General features: G+C 44.4%; 1 protein-coding gene across 2 annotated transcripts in view; it reads left to right on the top strand.

Annotated features, from left to right (window-relative positions):
• The first annotated feature begins 4393 nt into the window (after window positions 1-4393).
• Window positions 4394-20599, top strand: part of man2a1 (mannosidase, alpha, class 2A, member 1) — a 100448-nt gene continuing 84242 nt past the window's right edge. For both annotated transcript variants that reach the window (XM_079256742.1, XM_079256743.1), the window contains exons 1-5: window positions 4394-4585; window positions 16451-16584; window positions 16667-16888; window positions 16963-17107; window positions 17191-17278. In XM_079256742.1, coding sequence (XP_079112868.1) covers window positions 16453-16584; window positions 16667-16888; window positions 16963-17107; window positions 17191-17278 — 587 coding nt within the window. In that variant the 5' untranslated portion in view covers window positions 4394-4585; window positions 16451-16452. The remainder of the gene's footprint in view (window positions 4586-16450; window positions 16585-16666; window positions 16889-16962; window positions 17108-17190; window positions 17279-20599) is intronic.

The raw sequence follows: 20599 nt of genomic DNA, 5'->3' as shown, positions 1-20599 counted from the left end.
TAGGGTTAGTCATTAGAATGTCCAATCTATGTATCAGATTTTCAATTTTTTCATTTCTTTGCGCTTTACTTTCTTTGGATCTTTTAATAGCAATACTTCTGGTTTTCTATTTGAAAAATTCCCATTTTTGTTTATACTGAGATCATCAAATATTTCATCAATAAGCTCTTTCACATTTATATTAAATTCTTGATCTTTTAATAGACAGTTATTAAATTTCCAATATCCTCTTAAGGAGGAGTTTTTGTGAGCATTAAGTTTGATTAAAACGTGTTTGTGATCAGAGAGTGGAGCTGTTGAATGAGAGATATCATGAACAAATTGTAAAGCTGAGGATGACATTAAAAACAAATCAATTCTAGACTTTAAGGTTCCATTGCTGTTAGACCAAGTGAAGTCAGCTATGTTAGGATGGAAAAAACGCCAGCTGTCAACCAAAGAATGATCTGAGCACAAGGATAAAAGCAAATTATTTTTTAAGGTATCTTGGGTTACTCTGGATGGAAAACCATCCAGGTTCACATCAAGACATTCATTAAAATCACCACCAAGAATAACATGAGACTCTTTGTATTTTTCATACAGATTTGTCATGTTATTGGCAACTAAAGAAAAAAGTGTTTTGTTAGAAGGATGAGAGTTATGACCATAAATATTACCTAAAATAAATATACAATTGTCTTGTTTTATAACCGTGAACAACCATCTACCTTCTCCTGACATACAAACTTCCTGTTAGGTTGACGTCAAGTGCGGAGAATTCACATGCGGACTCGGCTTGGAGTTTCAACAATAATTTATTTGCTTCCTTCTGATCTTTGATTCTTTCCCAGGTGGATGCGGAAAATAGGTTTAGTCGGCAGGCAGACAAGCGAGGAGGTAAACCTAGCGGATAGAGAGGCGGGCGGGCAGGCAGGCAGGCAGGCAGGCAGGCAGGCAAGCGGCAGGACAGCAATCGGGCAAACAGGCAGGATCTCTGACGGGGAAAAAACACACAGGTTATTGATCAGGACTACACACAGGGAAGAATCTTTCAGGCCGAGAGTTGTACCGCAGGACGTTCAACAATCTGGCGATGAACAGCAGGCCGGGCGGATCTTAAATAGTGCTGCAGCTGATTGCCAAGATGAAGATCAGGTGTTAGGATGCCAGACACGCCCACCAGGGAACAGGATCACAACACTTCCAGTACTTCTCCTTTAAATTTATGCAATCGGGTAGCTACCCTTGCTGAATGGTTCCTCCCATGGCTGAAATATATTGGTTTACCCCACTGGTTTGTCCAGAACTTGGCATCAAATTCATTAGAGTGGGTTTCTTGCAGCATTATAATGTCAACATCTTTTTGTTTGCAATATAAAGAAAGGGCTTTCCTCTTCATAATATCACAAATACCTCTCACATTTAAAGACAAAACACACAATGAACTAAAATTCATAACAGCAGATGTTAAACAGGAATATGGATAGAACTTGAGAACTCAACTACTAATGAAGCCAAGTGAAACAACCATATGGCAGTATGACAGTATAAAGAAAGGAAGGGAATTTTGGTTTTTGGGCTTCTTCCATATCATTCGCCATTTTAAATTTTATTTTTTAATTTTATTTTATTTTAATGTAATGGAGAAACATGAACTACAAAAATGAATATTTAAAGTTTTAACCAGGATAGAAACTTGGCATACCAAAAGGCAAGAATCGGTTATCAGTGTAGAACTGACACAATGTTAATTAAACTTATGTTGTATTTAGATGTGTTTCCATGTGAATACACATCTACACTTCAAGTAGAAAATACAGGCAGAGTAGGGCGGATTTCATCATATTAAGTGTTAATATGAGTTCATCCTTTTTTTTTTTCTTTCTTTTATCATTTCACACCAGAAAAGAGGATTTTTTTTCCATCTAACAGTCAGATTCCCAACATAGACATCATATACATAGACATCATATATACATAGACGCTGCATTGTATCATGCCGCCTATAGGAGCTGACGTCTCATCGCGCCGCCATCTTGGATGGGTCTCCATGCGCCTCCAATGCATTTATTTGTAAGGTGTAGGTCCAACCACGACAAGAACTCCACGGATTTTTACCTGTTTTTCCTCACAGTTTGGTTTGTTACAAAGGGCAGAGATATTGTTATGATACAGATCACTGTAAAACATTAAAAAACAACGTGCTTTTAAGTTAAAATATTTTGATAAGTCCAATAGTTAGGGATCACTAGCTATCTAACTTTGGGATAGGAGAGGACGCTTAGGATGCATCTCTGGTAGCCTTTGTTTTAAGCTGATCTGGAGCCAAACGAAGGGCAGACTGGGAGGACTGGGAGGACTGGGTGGACTAGAGGACTGGGTGGACTAGAGGACTATCCCTTAGTTATGCTGCGATAGGTTTAGACTGCTGAGGGACATTTCCTGGTACACAAGGGCTGCTAACATCCCCAAAAACCTTGGAGTAAGATTTAATGAAGACAATCCAAATTTTGCTGTATACAGAACAGCAAGACATTAGACCCAGGATGTTTCATTTTATGTAGGTTTAATAATAAAATATAGCACTCAGAAGTAACATTACATTATCATATATATATATATATATATATATATATATATATATATATATATATATATATATATATATATATATAATGAAATGAAATGAAAAGTACTTTATTAATCCCCAAAGGGAAATATTGTAGTATATAATAATAATAACTAGAGGAGGTCTTGTTCCGGAGGCTGCTGGCTGCTGGCAGGAATGATCTTCTGTATCTTTCAGTCTTACATCGGACCTGAAGAAGCCTCTCACTGAACACACTTTGTTGTTTCATCACTGTGTTGTGGAGAGGGTGTGAAGAATCCTCCATCATCTTCATCAGCTTGTGCAGCATTCTTCTTTGGACAATCAGCTCCAGCGGCTCCAGAGTTACTCCAAGCACAGAAGCAGCTTTCTGGATCAGTTTGTTGATTCTCTTCAAGTCTCTGGTTCTGATGCTACTACCCCAGCAGATGCTGCAAAGCTGACTGCACTCTCCACAACAGACTTCTAGAAGATATGCAACATCTTGGTGCAGACGTTAAACCATCTCAGCTTCCTTAAGAAGTACAGTCTGCTCTGACCTTTCTTGTAGATGTAGTCAGTGTTGCATTTCCAGTCCAGTTTGTTGTCCAGCTGAACTCCAAGATACTTGTATTCCTCCACCACCTCCACCTCCTCTCCCAGGATGGAAACAGTGCTTTGTTTATTCTTCTTCCTCCTGAAGTCAACAATCATCTCTTTTGTTTTGCTGCTATTTAATATGAGATGATTGTTACCGCACCATTTAACAAACTGACTGACCAGTTCTCTGTACTCTGCTTCTTGTCCATCCCTGATACACCCCACAACTGCAGAGTCATCAGAGTATTTCTGCAGATGACAGGACTCAGAGTTGTACTGGAAGTCTGAGGTGTACAGAGTGAAGAGGAATGGCCAGAGTACAGTTCCTTGTGGTGCACCAGTGCTGCTGACCTCCATCTCAGACACACAACCTTTCAGTCTCACAAACTGTGGTCTGTTTGTGAGGTAGTCATAGATCCAGGTGGTTGTGGAGGTATCCACCTGGAATTTATGGAGCTTCTCACATAACAAAGCAGGCTGAATGGTATTAAAAGCACTGAGAAATGAAAGAACATGACCCTCAGAGTGCTGCCTGAATGGTCCAGATGAGCGTGTGCTCTCTGGAGCAGGTATATGATGGCATCTTCAACCCCAAGTCCATTACGATATGCAAACTGGAATGGGTCCTGAAAGGTGTTTACTTGCTTGTTGAGGTGAGCCAGTAAGAGTCTCTCCAGGACTTTCATGATGTGAGATGTCAGGGCAACTGGTCTGTAGTCACTTGGTTCAGCTGGTTGTGTTTTTTTAGGCACTGGAACAAGGCAGGAGGTTTTCCACAGCACTGGGACTCTATTTTGTCTCAGACTGGTGTTGAAAAGTATATATATATATATATATATATATATATATATATATATATATATATATATATATATATATATATATATATATATACACATATATATATATATATATATATATATATATATATATATATATATATATATATATATATATATATATATATATATATATATATATATATGTATGCGTTGTTCCACAAAAGAGTTTTGTGGGGAAACTACGTTGACGCTGCAGCAAAACTCGACAGCGGAGACCCATCCAATATGGCGGCGGCGCTGGTTCACTCTCCAGTGCTCAATGAGGCGTCTACGTATATATGATGTCTATGCTCCCAACCTTTGTTTTTTGGAGGATATGACGTCACTAGAACGCTGAGTGAGCAAACTTAACCGGAAGCAAAACACACTGCAGTGCGCATGTGCGGCGGCTGCATACTGCGCTCGTGATCAGGAGCAGAAAACTTTATCAAAACTTTATTTATGTGTTTTTATTTCTTTAATTCAGCTAAACAAGTTACGTCACGGCTTCGTGAGGGAGAGGCAAAGTTCGGCGCGTGTCCGGCAGCTATTCATTCAACCCGGAAGTGAGGAAGAGGAGGCTGAAGTCAAACAGGTATTCCTGGAGCCTGGAAGGTTCTCTGGGTTCATGTCAGGGTTTCCTGCTCTATGCATAGACTACCAGGTCTACAGACTACATAGACTACCAGGTCTACAGACTACATAGACTACCAGGTCTACAGACTACATAGACTACCAGGTGTTCTACAGACTACATAGACTACCAGGTCTACAGACTACATAGACTACTAGGTGTTCTACAGACTACATAGACTACCAGGTGTTCTACAGACTACACAGACTACCAGGTGTTCTACAGACTACATAGACTACCAGGTCTACAGACTACATAGACTACTAGGTGTTCTACAGACTACATAGACTACCAGGTCTACAGACTACATAGACTACCAGGTCTACAGACTACATAGACTACCAGGTCTACAGACTACATAGACTACCAGGTGGTCTACAGACTACATAGACTACCAGGTCTACAGACTACATAGACTACCAGGTGGTCTACAGACTACATAGACTACCAGGTGGTCTACAGACTACATAGACTACCAGGTGGTCTACAGACTACATGGACTACCAGGTGGTCTACAGACTACATAGACTACCAGGTCTACAGACTACATAGACTACCAGGTCTACAGACTACATAGACTACCAGGTGTTCTACAGACTACATAGACTACCAGGTGTTCTACAGACTACATAGACTACCAGGTGGTCTACAGACTACATAGACTACCAGGTGGTCTACAGACTACATAGACTACCAGGTCTACAGACTACATAGACTACCAGGTCTACAGACTACATAGACTACCAGGTCTACAGACTACATAGACTACCAGGTGTTCTACAGACTACATAGACTACCAGGTGGTCTACAGACTACATAGACTACCAGGTGGTCTACAGACTACATAGACTACCAGGTGGTCTACAGACTACATAGACTACCAGGTCTACAGACTACATAGACTACCAGGTCTACAGAATACATTGACTACCAGGTGGTCTACAGACTACATAGACTACCAGGTGGTCTACAGACTGCATAGACTACCAGGTCTACAGACTGCATAGACTACCAGGTGGTCTACAGACTACATAGACTACCAGGTGGTCTACAGACTACATAGACTACCAGGTCTACAGACTACATAGACTACCAGGTCTACAGACTACATAGACTACCAGGTGGTCTACAGACTGCATAGACTACCAGGTCTACAGACTACATAGACTACCAGGTGGTCTACAGACTGCATAGACTACCAGGTGGTCTACAGACTGCATAGACTACCAGGTCTACAGACTACATAGACTACCAGGTCTACAGACTACATAGACTACCAGGTCTACAGGCTACATAGACTACCAGGTCTAAAGACTACATAGACTACCAGGTCTACAGACTACATAGACTACCAGGTGGTCTACAGACTACATAGACTACCAGGTCTAAAGACTACATAGACTACCAGGTGGTCTACAGACTACATAGACTACCAGGTCTACAGACTACATAGACTACCAGGTCTACAGACTACATAGACTACCAGGTGGTCTACAGACTATATAGACTACCAGGTCTACAGACTACATAGACTACCAGGTGGTCTACAGACTGCATAGACTACCAGGTCTACAGACTACATAGACTACCAGGTGGTCTACAGACTGCATAGACTACCAGGTGGTCTACAGACTACATAGACTACCAGGTCTACAGACTACATAGACTACCAGGTCTACAGACTACATAGACTACCAGGTCTACAGACTACATAGACTACCAGGTGGTCTACAGACTACATAGACTACCAGGTGGTCTACAGACTACATAGACTACCAGGTGGTCTACAGACTACATAGACTACCAGGTGGTCTACAGACTATATAGACTACCAGGTCTACAGACTACATAGACTACCAGGTGGTCTACAGACTGCATAGACTACCAGGTCTACAGACTACATAGACTACCAGGTGGTCTACAGACTGCATAGACTACCAGGTCTACAGACTACATAGACTACCAGGTCTACAGACTACATAGACTACCAGGTGGTCTACAGACTACATAGACTACCAGGTCTAAAGACTACATAGACTACCAGGTCTACAGACTACATAGACTACCAGGTCTACAGACTACATAGACTACCAGGTGGTCTACAGACTGCATAGACTACCAGGTCTACAGACTACATAGACTACCATGTGGTCTACAGACTACATAGACTACCATGTGGTCTACAGACTACATAGACTACCATGTGGTCTACAGACTACATAGACTACCAGGTCTACAGACTACATAGACTACCAGGTCTACAGATTACATAGACTACCAGGTCTACAGATTACATAGACTACCAGGTCTACAGACTACATAGACTACCAGGTGGTCTACAGACTACATAGACTACCAAGTCTACAGGCTACATAGACTACCAGGTGGTCTACAGACTACATAGACTACCAGGTGGTCTACAGACTACATAGACTACCAGGTGGTCTACAGACTACATAGACTACCAGGTGGTCTACAGACTACATAGACTACCAGGTGGTCTACAGACTACATAGACTACCAGGTGGTCTACAGACTACATAGACTACCAGGTGGTCTACAGACTACATAGACTACCAGGTCTACAGAATACATTGACTACCAGGTGGTCTACAGACTACATTGACTACCAGGTGGTCTACAGACTACATTGACTACCAGGTGGTCTACAGACTGCATAGACTACCAGGTCTACAGACTGCATAGACTACCAGGTCTACAGACTACATAGACTACCAGGTTTACAGACTACATAGACTACCAGGTCTACAGACTACATAAACTACCAGGTGGTCTACAGACTACATAGACTACCAGGTGGTCTACAGACTACATAGACTACCAGGTGGTCTACAGACTACATAGACTACCAGGTGGTCTACAGACTACATAGACTACCAGGTGGTCTACAGACTACATAGACTACCAGGTGGTCTACAGACTACATAAACTACCAGGTGGTCTACAGACTACATAGACTACCAGGTGGTCTACAGACTACATAGACTACCAGGTCTACAGAATACATTGACTACCAGGTGGTCTACAGACTACATTGACTACCAGGTGGTCTACAGACTACATTGACTACCAGGTGGTCTACAGACTACATAGACTACCAGGTGGTCTACAGACTGCATAGACTACCAGGTCTACAGACTGCATAGACTACCAGGTCTACAGACTACATAGACTACCAGGTTTACAGACTACATAGACTACCAGGTCTACAGACTACATAAACTACCAGGTGGTCTACAGACTACATAGACTACCAGGTGTTCTACAGACTACATAGACTACCAGGTGTTCTACAGACTACATAGACTACCAGGTGGTCTACAGACTGCATAGACTACCATGTGGTCTACAGACTACATAGACTACCATGTGGTCTACAGACTACATAGACTACCAGGTCTACAGACTACATAGACTACCAGGTGGTCTACAGACTACATAGACTACCAGGTCTACAGGCTACATAGACTACCAGGTGGTCTACAGACTACATAGACTACCAGGTGGTATACAGACTGCATAGACTACCAGGTCTACAGACTACATAGACTACCAGGTGGTCTACAGACTGCATAGACTACCAGGTCTACAGACTACATAGACTACCAGGTCTACAGACTACATAGACTACCAGGTGGTCTACAGACTACATAGACTACCAGGTCTACAGACTACATAGACTACCAGGTCTACAGACTACATAGACTACCAGGTGGTCTACAGACTACATAGACTACCAGGTGGTCTACAGACTATATAGACTACCAGGTCTACAGACTACATAGACTACCAGGTGGTCTACAGACTGCATAGACTACCAGGTCTACAGACTACATAGACTACCAGGTCTACAGACTACATAGACTACCAGGTCTACAGACTACATAGACTACCAGGTGGTCTACAGACTACATAGACTACCAGGTCTAAAGACTACATAGACTACCAGGTGGTCTACAGACTACATAGACTACCAGGTCTACAGGCTACATAGACTACCAGGTCTAAAGACTACATAGACTACCAGGTGGTCTACAGACTACATAGACTACCAGGTGGTCTACAGACTACATAGACTACCAGGTGGTCTACAGACTACATAGACTACCAGGTCTACAGACTACATAGACTACCAGGTCTACAGACTACATAGACTACCAGGTCTACAGACTACATAGACTACCAGGTCTACAGACTACATAGACTACCAGGTGTTCTACAGACTACATAGACTACCAGGTCTACAGACTACATAGACTACTAGGTGTTCTACAGACTACATAGACTACCAGGTCTACAGACTACATAGACTACCAGGTCTACAGACTACATAGACTACCAGGTCTACAGACTACATAGACTACCAGGTGGTCTACAGACTACATAGACTACCAGGTGGTCTACAGACTACATAGACTACCAGGTGGTCTACAGACTACATAGACTACCAGGTGGTCTACAGACTACATAGACTACCAGGTCTACAGACTACATAGACTACCAGGTGGTCTACAGACTACATAGACTACCAGGTGGTCTACAGACTACATAGACTACCAGGTCTACAGACTACATAGACTACCAGGTGGTCTACAGACTACATAGACTACCAGGTGGTCTACAGACTGCATAGACTACCAGGTGGTCTACAGACTGCATAGACTACCAGGTCTACAGACTACATAGACTACCAGGTCTACAGACTACATAGACTACCAGGTCTACAGACTACATAGACTACCAGGTCTACAGACTACATAGACTACCAGGTCTACAGACTACATAGACTACCAGGTGGTCTACAGACTACATAGACTACCAGGTGGTCTACAGACTACATAGACTACCAGGTGGTCTACAGACTACATAGACTACCAGGTCTACAGACTACATAGACTACCAGGTCTACAGACTACATAGACTACCAGGTGGTCTACAGACTACATAGACTACCAGGTCTACAGACTGCATAGACTACCAGGTCTACAGACTACATAGACTACCAGGTCTACAGACTACATAGACTACCAGGTCTACAGACTACATAAACTACCAGGTGGTCTACAGACTACATAGACTACCAGGTGTTCTACAGACTACATAGACTACCAGGTGTTCTACAGACTACATAGACTACCATGTGGTCTACAGACTACATAGACTACCATGTGGTCTACAGACTACATAGACTACCATGTGGTCTACAGACTACATAGACTACCATGTGGTCTACAGACTACATAGACTACCAGGTCTACAGACTACATAGACTACCAGGTCTACAGATTACATAGACTACCAGGTCTACAGATTACATAGACTACCAGGTCTACAGACTACATAGACTACCAGGTGGTCTACAGACTACATAGACTACCAAGTCTACAGGCTACATAGACTACCAGGTGGTCTACAGACTACATAGACTACCAGGTGGTCTACAGACTACATAGACTACCAGGTCTACAGACTACATAGACTACCAGGTCTACAGACTACATAGACTACCAGGTGGTCTACAGACTACATAGACTACCAGGTCTACAGACTACATAGACTACCAGGTCTACAGACTACATAGACTACCAGGTGGTCTACAGACTACATAGACTACCAGGTGGTCTACAGACTACATTGACTACCAGGTCTACAGACTACATAGACTACCAGGTGGTCTACAGACTGCATAGACTACCAGGTGGTCTACAGACTGCATAGACTACCAGGTCTACAGACTACATAGACTACCAGGTCTACAGACTACATAGACTACCAGGTCTACAGGCTACATAGACTACCAGGTCTAAAGACTACATAGACTACCAGGTGGTCTACAGACTACATAGACTACCAGGTGGTCTACAGACTACATAGACTACCAGGTCTAAAGACTACATAGACTACCAGGTGGTCTACAGACTACATAGACTACCAGGTCTACAGACTACATAGACTACCAGGTCTACAGACTACATAGACTACCAGGTGGTCTACAGACTATATAGACTACCAGGTCTACAGACTACATAGACTACCAGGTGGTCTACAGACTGCATAGACTACCAGGTCTACAGACTACATAGACTACCAGGTGGTCTACAGACTGCATAGACTACCAGGTCTACAGACTACATAGACTACCAGGTCTACAGACTACATAGACTACCAGGTCTACAGACTACATAGACTACCAGGTGGTCTACAGACTACATAGACTACCAGGTGGTCTACAGACTACATAGACTACCAGGTGGTCTACAGACTACATAGACTACCAGGTGGTCTACAGACTACATAGACTACCAGGTCTACAGACTACATAGACTACCAGGTGGTCTACAGACTATATAGACTACCAGGTCTACAGACTACATAGACTACCAGGTGGTCTACAGACTGCATAGACTACCAGGTCTACAGACTACATAGACTACCAGGTGGTCTACAGACTGCATAGACTACCAGGTCTACAGACTACATAGACTACCAGGTCTACAGACTACATAGACTACCAGGTGGTCTACAGACTACATAGACTACCAGGTCTAAAGACTACATAGACTACCAGGTCTACAGACTACATAGACTACCAGGTCTACAGACTACATAGACTACCAGGTGGTCTACAGACTGCATAGACTACCAGGTCTACAGACTGCATAGACTACCAGGTCTACAGACTACATAGACTACCAGGTCTACAGACTACATAGACTACCAGGTCTACAGGCTACATAGACTACCAGGTCTACAGACTGCATAGACTACTAGGTGGTCTACAGACTGCATAGACTACCAGGTCTACAGGCTACATAGACTACCAGGTCTACAGACTACATAGACTACCAGGTCTACAGACTACATAGACTACCAGGTCTACAGACTACATAGACTACCAGGTGGTCTACAGACTACATAGACTACCAGGTGGTCTACAGACTATATAGACTACCAGGTCTACAGACTACATAGACTACCAGGTGGTCTACAGACTGCATAGACTACCAGGTCTACAGACTACATAGACTACCAGGTCTACAGACTACATAGACTACCAGGTCTACAGACTACATAGACTACCAGGTGGTCTACAGACTACATAGACTACCAGGTGGTCTACAGACTACATAGACTACCAGGTCTACAGGCTACATAGACTACCAGGTCTACAGGCTACATAGACTACCAGGTCTAAAGACTACATAGACTACCAGGTCTACAGACTACATAGACTACCAGGTGGTCTACAGACTACATAGACTACCAGGTCTACAGACTACATAGACTACCAGGTCTACAGACTACATAGACTACCAGGTCTACAGACTACATAGACTACCACGTCTACAGACTACATAGACTACCAGGTCTAAAGACTACATAGACTACCAGGTCTAAAGACTACATAGACTACCAGGTCTAAAGACTACATAGACTACCAGGTGGTCTACAGACTACATAGACTACCAGGTGGTCTACAGACTACATAGACTACCAGGTCTACAGACTACATAGACTACCAGGTCTAAAGACTACATAGACTACCAGGTCTAAAGACTACATAGACTACCAGGTGGTCTACAGACTACATAGTCTACCAGGTGGTCTACAGACTACATAGACTACCAGGTGGTCTACAGACTACATAGACTACCAGGTCTACAGACTACATAGACTACCAGGTGGTCTACAGACTACATAGACTACCAGGTGGTCTACAGACTGCATAGACTACCAGGTGGTCTACAGACTGCATAGACTACCAGGTGGTCTACAGACTGCATAGACTACCAGGTCTACAGACTACATAGACTACCAGGTCTACAGACTACATAGACTACCAGGTGGTCCACAGACTACATAGACTACCAGGTGGTCTACAGACTACATAGACTACCAGGTGGTCTACAGACTACATAGACTACCAGGTCTACAGACTACATAGACTACCAGGTCTACAGACTACATAGACTACCAGGTGGTCTACAGACTATATAGACTACCAGGTCTACAGACTACATAGACTACCAGGTGGTCTACAGACTGCATAGACTACCAGGTCTACAGACTACATAGACTACCAGGTGGTCTACAGACTGCATAGACTACCAGGTCTACAGACTACATAGACTACCAGGTCTACAGACTACATAGACTACCAGGTGGTCTACAGACTACATAGACTACCAGGTCTAAAGACTACATAGACTACCAGGTCTACAGACTACATAGACTACCAGGTCTACAGACTACATAGACTACCAGGTGGTCTACAGACTGCATAGACTACCAGGTCTACAGACTACATAGACTACCAGGTCTACAGACTACATAGACTACCAGGTCTACAGACTACATAGACTACCAGGTCTACAGGCTACATAGACTACCAGGTCTACAGACTGCATAGACTACTAGGTGGTCTACAGACTGCATAGACTACCAGGTCTACAGGCTACATAGACTACCAGGTCTACAAACTACATAGACTACCAGGTCTACAGACTACATAGACTACCAGGTGGTCTACAGACTACATAGACTACCAGGTGGTCTACAGACTATATAGACTACCAGGTCTACAGACTACATAGACTACCAGGTGGTCTACAGACTGCATAGACTACCAGGTCTACAGACTACATAGACTACCAGGTCTACAGACTACATAGACTACCAGGTCTACAGACTACATAGACTACCAGGTGGTCTACAGACTACATAGACTACCAGGTGGTCTACAGACTACATAGACTACCAGGTCTACAGGCTACATAGACTACCAGGTCTACAGGCTACATAGACTACCAGGTCTAAAGACTACATAGACTACCAGGTCTACAGACTACATAGACTACCAGGTGGTCTACAGACTACATAGACTACCAGGTCTACAGACTACATAGACTACCAGGTCTACAGACTACATAGACTACCAGGTCTAAAGACTACATAGACTACCAGGTCTAAAGACTACATAGACTACCAGGTCTAAAGACTACATAGACTACCAGGTGGTCTACAGACTACATAGACTACCAGGTGGTCTACAGACTACATAGACTACCAGGTCTACAGACTACATAGACTACCAGGTCTACAGACTACATAGACTACCAGGTCTAAAGACTACATAGACTACCAGGTCTAAAGACTACATAGACTACCAGGTGGTCTACAGACTACATAGACTACCAGGTGGTCTACAGACTACATAGACTACCAGGTCTACAGACTACATAGACTACCAGGTGGTCTACAGACTACATAGACTACCAGGTGGTCTACAGACTGCATAGACTACCAGGTGGTCTACAGACTGCATAGACTACCAGGTCTACAGACTGCATAGACTACCAGGTCTACAGACTACATAGACTACCAGGTCTACAGACTACATAGACTACCAGGTCTACAGACTACATAGACTACCAGGTCTACAGACTACATAGACTACCAGGTGGTCTACAGACTACATAGACTACCAGGTGGTCTACAGACTGCATAGACTACCAGGTCTACAGACTACATAGACTACCAGGTCTACAGACTACATAGACTACCAGGTCTACAGACTACATAGACTACCAGGTGGTCTACAGACTACATAGACTACCAGGTGGTCTACAGACTACATAGACTACCAGGTCTACAGGCTACATAGACTACCAGGTCTAAAGACTACATAGACTACCAGGTCTACAGACTACATAGACTACCAGGTCTACAGACTACATAGACTACCAGGTCTACAGACTACATAGACTACCAGGTGGTCTACAGACTACATAGACTACCAGGTGGTCTACAGACTACATAGACTACCAGGTCTACAGACTACATAGACTACCAGGTGGTCTACAGACTACATAGACTACCAGGTGGTCTACAGACTACATAGACTACCAGGTGGTCTACAGACTGCATATACTACCAGGTCTACAGGCTACATAGACTACCAGGTCTACAGGCTACATAAACTACCAGGTGGTCTACAGACTACATAGACTACCAGGTCTACAGACTACATAGACTACCAGGTGGTCTACAGACTACATAGACTACCAGGTGGTCTACAGACTACATAGACTACCAGGTGGTCTACAGACTACATAGACTACCAGGTGGTCTACAGACTACATAGACTACCAGGTGGTCTACAGACTACATAGACTACCAGGTGGTCTACAGACTATATAGACTACCAGGTGGTCTACAGACTACATAGACTACCAGGTGGTCTACAGACTACATAGACTACCAGGTGGTCTACAGACTACATAGACTACCAGGTGGTCTACAGACTACATAGACTACCAGGTGGTCTACAGACTACATAGACTACCAGGTGTTCTACAGACTACATAGACTACCAGGTGTTCTACAGACTACATAGACTACCAGGTCTACAGACTACATAGACTACCAGGTGGTCTACAGACTACATAGACTACCATGTGGTCTACAGACTACATAGACTACCAGGTGGTCTACAGACTACATAGACTCCCAGGTCTACAGACTACATAGACTACCAGGTCTACAGACTACATAGACTACCAGGTCTACAGACTACATAGACTACCAGGTGGTCTACAGACTACATAGACTACCAGGTGGTCTACAGACTACATAGACTACCAGGTCTACAGACTACATAGACTACCAGGTGGTCTACAGACTACATAGACTACCAGGTCTAAAGACTACATAGACTACCAGGTCTACAGACTACATAGACTACCAGGTGGTCTACAGACTACATAGACTACCAGGTCTACAGACTACATAGACTACCAGGTCTACAGACTACATAGACTACCAGGTCTACAGACTACATAGACTACCAGGTCTACAGACTACATAGACTACCAGGTGGTCTACAGACTACATAGACTACCAGGTCTACAGACTACATAGACTACCAGGTCTACAGACTACATAGACTACCAGGTGGTCTACAGACTACATAGACTACCAGGTGGTCTACAGACTACATAGACTACCAGGTCTACAGACTACATAGACTACCAGGTCTACAGACTACATAGACTACCAGGTCTACAGACTACATAGACTACCAGGTGGTCTACAGACTACATAGACTACCAGGTCTACAGACTACATAGACTACCAGGTGGTCTACAGACTGCATAGACTACCAGGTGGTCTACAGACTGCATAGACTACCAGGTCTACAGACTACATAGACTACCAGGTCTACAGACTACATAGACTACCAGGTGGTCTACAGACTGCATAGACTACCAGTTGGTCTACAGACTGCATAGACTACCAGGTCTACAGACTACATAGACTACCAGGTGGTCTACAGACTGCATAGACTACCAGGTCTACAGACTACATAGACTACCAGGTGGTCTACAGACTACATAGACTACCAGGTGGTCTACAGACTACATAGACTACCAGGTCTACAGACTACATAGACTACCAGGTGTTCTACAGACTACATAGACTACCAGGTCTACAGACTACATAGACTACCAGGTCTACAGACTACATAGACTACCAGGTGGTCTACAGACTGCATAGACTACCAGGTGGTCTACAGACTGCATAGACTACCAGGTCTACAGACTACATAGACTACCGGGTCTACAGACTACATAGACTACCAGGTGGTCTACAGACTACATAGACTACCAGGTGGTCTACAGACATGGAGGACTGGGAGGAATGGGACAGGTCTTGACGCCACCATGATGCCAACAGACGTGATGGTTTGTTTTATGTGGGATGAAAATGGCTGCCCTGATGACATCACATGTTTTTGTGTGGCAGCGATGAAGAGGGGGCGTGTCCTCGCGGTGCTGGTGGGCGGGGTGTTCTGCGTGGCGGTGATCTCGCTGTACCGGATGCTGGAGCTAATCCAGTGGGCAGAACCTTGGCGGCGAAGCGACGCCCCTGCTGGACAGGTGCAGGAAGTGTGGTCTTTGTTTCCATGGCAACTGGATGTGTGGCGCGCGGATGTGATGCAGCCTCTTTTCCTCCAATCAGGATCTGTCCCGCCTCCAGCAGAAGATTGACAGGTTGGAGCTTCTCCTCCGGAGCAACAACCGCCTGGTGGCGACGCTGCAGGACTCCATGCTGCAGCACAACCTCCTGCACACCAGAAGGGGCGTGGCCAACAGCAGCTCAGACTCCGCCCCTCTCGGAGTGAGGACGATTCCTGGCTGCCTGGCGGCTGAAACGACCAACGATGGTGCCGGCGGCGTCCAGGTCAGACCTGAAGCAGAACGGCCTCTCCTGTCTACCTGATGACATCACAGTGAAGGTGTCTGTCTGTCTGTCAGATGCTGAACGTTTACGACCTCCTGACATTCGACAACCCCGACGGCGGCGCCTGGAAGCAAGGCTTTGACATCAGTTACCATGGCAACGAGTGGGTGGAGCAGCCGCTGGAGCTAATCCTGGTTCCACACTCGCACAACGACCCAGGTGGGGATCCACACATGCTCAGGTGTGTGTGTGTGTGTCAGGTGTGTGTGTGTGTGTCATGTGTGACGTGATGCTTGTTGCAGGATGGCTGAAGACTTTCGACGGATATTATCTCGACCAAACGCGTCACATCCTGAACAACATGGTGGTGAAGCTGAATGAGGACAACAGGTAACCCTGTTGTCCTGTGACCCTCCTGTTGTCCTGTCATCCTGTTGTCCTGTAATCCTGTTGTCCTGTAATCCTCCTGTTGTCCTGTAATCCTGTTGTCCTGTAATCCCCCTGTTGTCTTGTAATCCTCCTGTTGTCCTGTAATCCTCCTGTTGTCCTGTAATCCTCCTGTTGTCCTGTAATCCTGTTGTCCTGTAATCCTGTTGTCTTGTAATCCTCCTGTTGTCCTGTAATCCTCCTGTTGTCCTGTAATCCTGTTGTCCTGTAATCCTGTTGTCCTGTAATCCTGTTGTCTTGTAATCCTCCTGTTGTCCTGTAATCCTGTTGTCCTGTAATCCTGTTGTCTTGTAATCCTCCTGTTGTCCTGTAATCCTCCTGTTGTCCTGTAATCCTGTTGTCCTGTAATCCTGTTGTCCTGTAATCCTGTTGTCTTGTAATCCTCCTGTTGTCCTGTAATCCTCCTGTTGTCCTGTAATCCTGTTGTCCTGTAATCCTGTTGTCTTGTAATCCTCCTGTTGTCCTGTAATCCTCCTGTTGTCCTGTAATCCTGTTGTCCTGTAATCCTGTTGTCCTGTAATCCTGTTGTCTTGTAATCCTCCTGTTGTCCTGTAACCCTGTTGTCCTGTAATCCTCCTGTTGTCCTGTAATCCTGTTGTCCTGTAATCCGGTTGTCCTGTAATCCTCCTGTTGTCCTGTAATCCGGTTGTCCTGTAATCCTCCTGTTGTCCTGTAATCCTGTTGTCCTGTAATCCTCCTGTTGTCCTGTAATCCTCCTGTTGTCCTGTAATCCTGTTGTCCTGTAATCCTTTTGTCCTGTAATCCTCCTGTTGTCCTGTAATCCTGTTGTCCTGTCATCCTGTTGTCCTGTCATCCTGTTGTCCTGTAATCCTGTTGTCCTGTAATCCTCCTGTTGTCCTGTAATCCTGTTGTCCTGTAATCCTCCTGTTGTCCTGTAATCCTGTTGTCCTGTAATCCTCCTGTTGTCCTGTAATCCTGTTGTCCTGTAATCCTGTTGTCCTGTAATCCTCCTGTTGTCCTGTAATCCTGTTGTCCTGTAATCCTCCTGTTGTCCTGTAATCCTGTTGTCCTGTAATCCTCCTGTTGTCCTGTAATCCTCCTGTTGTCCTGTATTCCTCCTGTTGTCCTGTAATCCTGTTGTCCTGTAATCCTCCTGTTGTCCTGTAATCCTCCTGTTGTCCTGTAATCCTCCTGTTGTCCTGTAATCCTGTTGTCCTGTAATCCTCCTGTTGTCCTGTAATCCCCCTGTTGTCTTGTAATCCTCCTGTTGTCCTGTAATCCGGTTGTCCTGTAATCCGGTTGTCTTGTAATCCTCCTGTTGTCCTGTAATCCTGTTGTCCTGTAATCCTCCTGTTGTCCTGTAATCCTGTTGTCCTGTAATCCGGTTGTCCTGTAATCCTCCTGTTGTCCTGTAATCCGGTTGTCCTGTAATCCTCCTGTTGTCCTGTAATCCTGTTGTCCTGTAATCCTCCTGTTGTCCTGTAATCCTCCTGTTGTCCTGTAATCCTCCTGTTGTCCTGTAATCCTGTTGTCCTGTAATCCTTTTGTCCTGTAATCCTCCTGTTGTCCTGTAATCCTGTTGTCCTGTCATCCTGTTGTCCTGTCATCCTGTTGTCCTGTAATCCTGTTGTCCTGTAATCCTCCTGTTGTCCTGTAATCCTGTTGTCCTGTAATCCTCCTGTTGTCCTGTAATCCTGTTGTCCTGTAATCCTCCTGTTGTCCTGTAATCCTCCTGTTGTCCTGTAATCCTGTTGTCCTGTAATCCTGTTGTCCTGTAATCCTCCTGTTGTCCTGTAATCCTGTTGTCCTGTAATCCTCCTGTTGTCCTGTAATCCTGTTGTCCTGTAATCCTCCTGTTGTCCTGTATTCCTCCTGTTGTCCTGTAATCCTGTTGTCCTGTAATCCTCCTGTTGTCCTGTAATCCTCCTGTTGTCCTGTAATCCTCCTGTTGTCCTGTAATCCTCCTGTTGTCCTGTAATCCTCCTGTTGTCCTGTAATCATCCTGTTGTCCTGTAATCCCCCTGTTGTCTTGTAATCCTCCTGTTGTCTTGTAATCCCCCTGTTGTCTTGTAATCCTCCTGTTGTCTTGTAATCCCCCTGTTGTCTTGTAATCCCCCTGTTGTCTTGTAATCCTCCTGTTGTCCTGTAATCCTCCTGTTGTCCTGTAATCCTGTTGTCCTGTAATCCTGTTGTCTTGTAATCCTCCTGTTGTCCTGTAATCCGGTTGTCCTGTAATCCGGTTGTCCTGTAATCCTCCTGTTGTCCTGTAATTCTCCTGTTGTCCTGTAATCCTGTTGTCCTGTAATCCTGTTGTCCTGTGATCCTCCTGTTGTCCTGTAATCCTGTTGTCCTGTAATCCTCCTGTTGTCCTGTTGTCCTGTACTCCTGTTGTCCTGCAATCCTCCTGTTGTCCTGTAATCCTGTTGTCCTGTCATCCTGTTGTCCTGTAATCCTCCTGTTGTCCTGTTGTCCTGTACTCCTGTTGTCTTGTAATCCTCCTGTTGTCTTGTAATCATCCTGTTGTCCTGTAATCCTGTTGTCCTGTAATCCTGTTGTCCTGTAATCCTCCTGTTGTCCTGTAATCTTCCTGTTGTCCTGTAATCCTGTTGTCCTGTAATCCTGTTGTCCTGTAATCCTCCTGTTGTCCTGTAATCCTGTTGTCCTGTTGTCCTGTAATCCTGTTGTCCTGTTGTCCTGTTGTCCTGTAATCCTGTTGTCCTGTAATCCTGTTGTCCTGTAATCCTGTTGTCCTGTAATCCTGTTGTCCTTTAATCCTGTTGTCCTTTAATCCTGTTGTCCTGTAATCCTTTTGTCCTGTAATCCTGTTGTCCTGTAATCCTGTTGTCCTGTAATCCTGTTGTCCTGTAATCCTGTTGTCCTGTAATCCTCCTGTTGTCCTGTAATCCTGTTGTCCTGTAATCCTCCTGTTGTACTGTAATCCTGTTGTCCTTTAATCCTGTTGTACTGTAATCCTGTTGTCCTGTAATCCTGTTGTCCTGTAATCCTCCTGTTGTCCTGTAATCCTTTTGTCCTGTAATCCTGTTGTCCTGTAATCCTTTTGTCCTGTAATCCTGTTGTCCTGTAATCCTGTTGTACTGTAATCCTGTTGTCCTTTAATCCTGTTGTCCTGTAATCCTGTTGTCCTGTAATCCTGTTGTCCTGTAATCCTCCTGTTGTACTGTAATCCTGTTGTCCTTTAATCCTGTTGTACTGTAATCCTGTTGTCCTGTAATCCTGTTGTCCTGTAATCCTCCTGTTGTCCTGTAATCCTCCTGTTGTCCTGTAATCCTGTTGTCCTGTAAT

This window comes from Telmatherina bonti, assembly GCF_933228915.1.
Source record: "Telmatherina bonti genome assembly, chromosome: 17".
NCBI lineage: Eukaryota > Metazoa > Chordata > Actinopteri > Atheriniformes > Telmatherinidae > Telmatherina > Telmatherina bonti.
The sequence above is the reverse complement of the archived record's forward strand: the minus strand, read 5'-3'. Positions and strand labels throughout refer to the sequence as shown.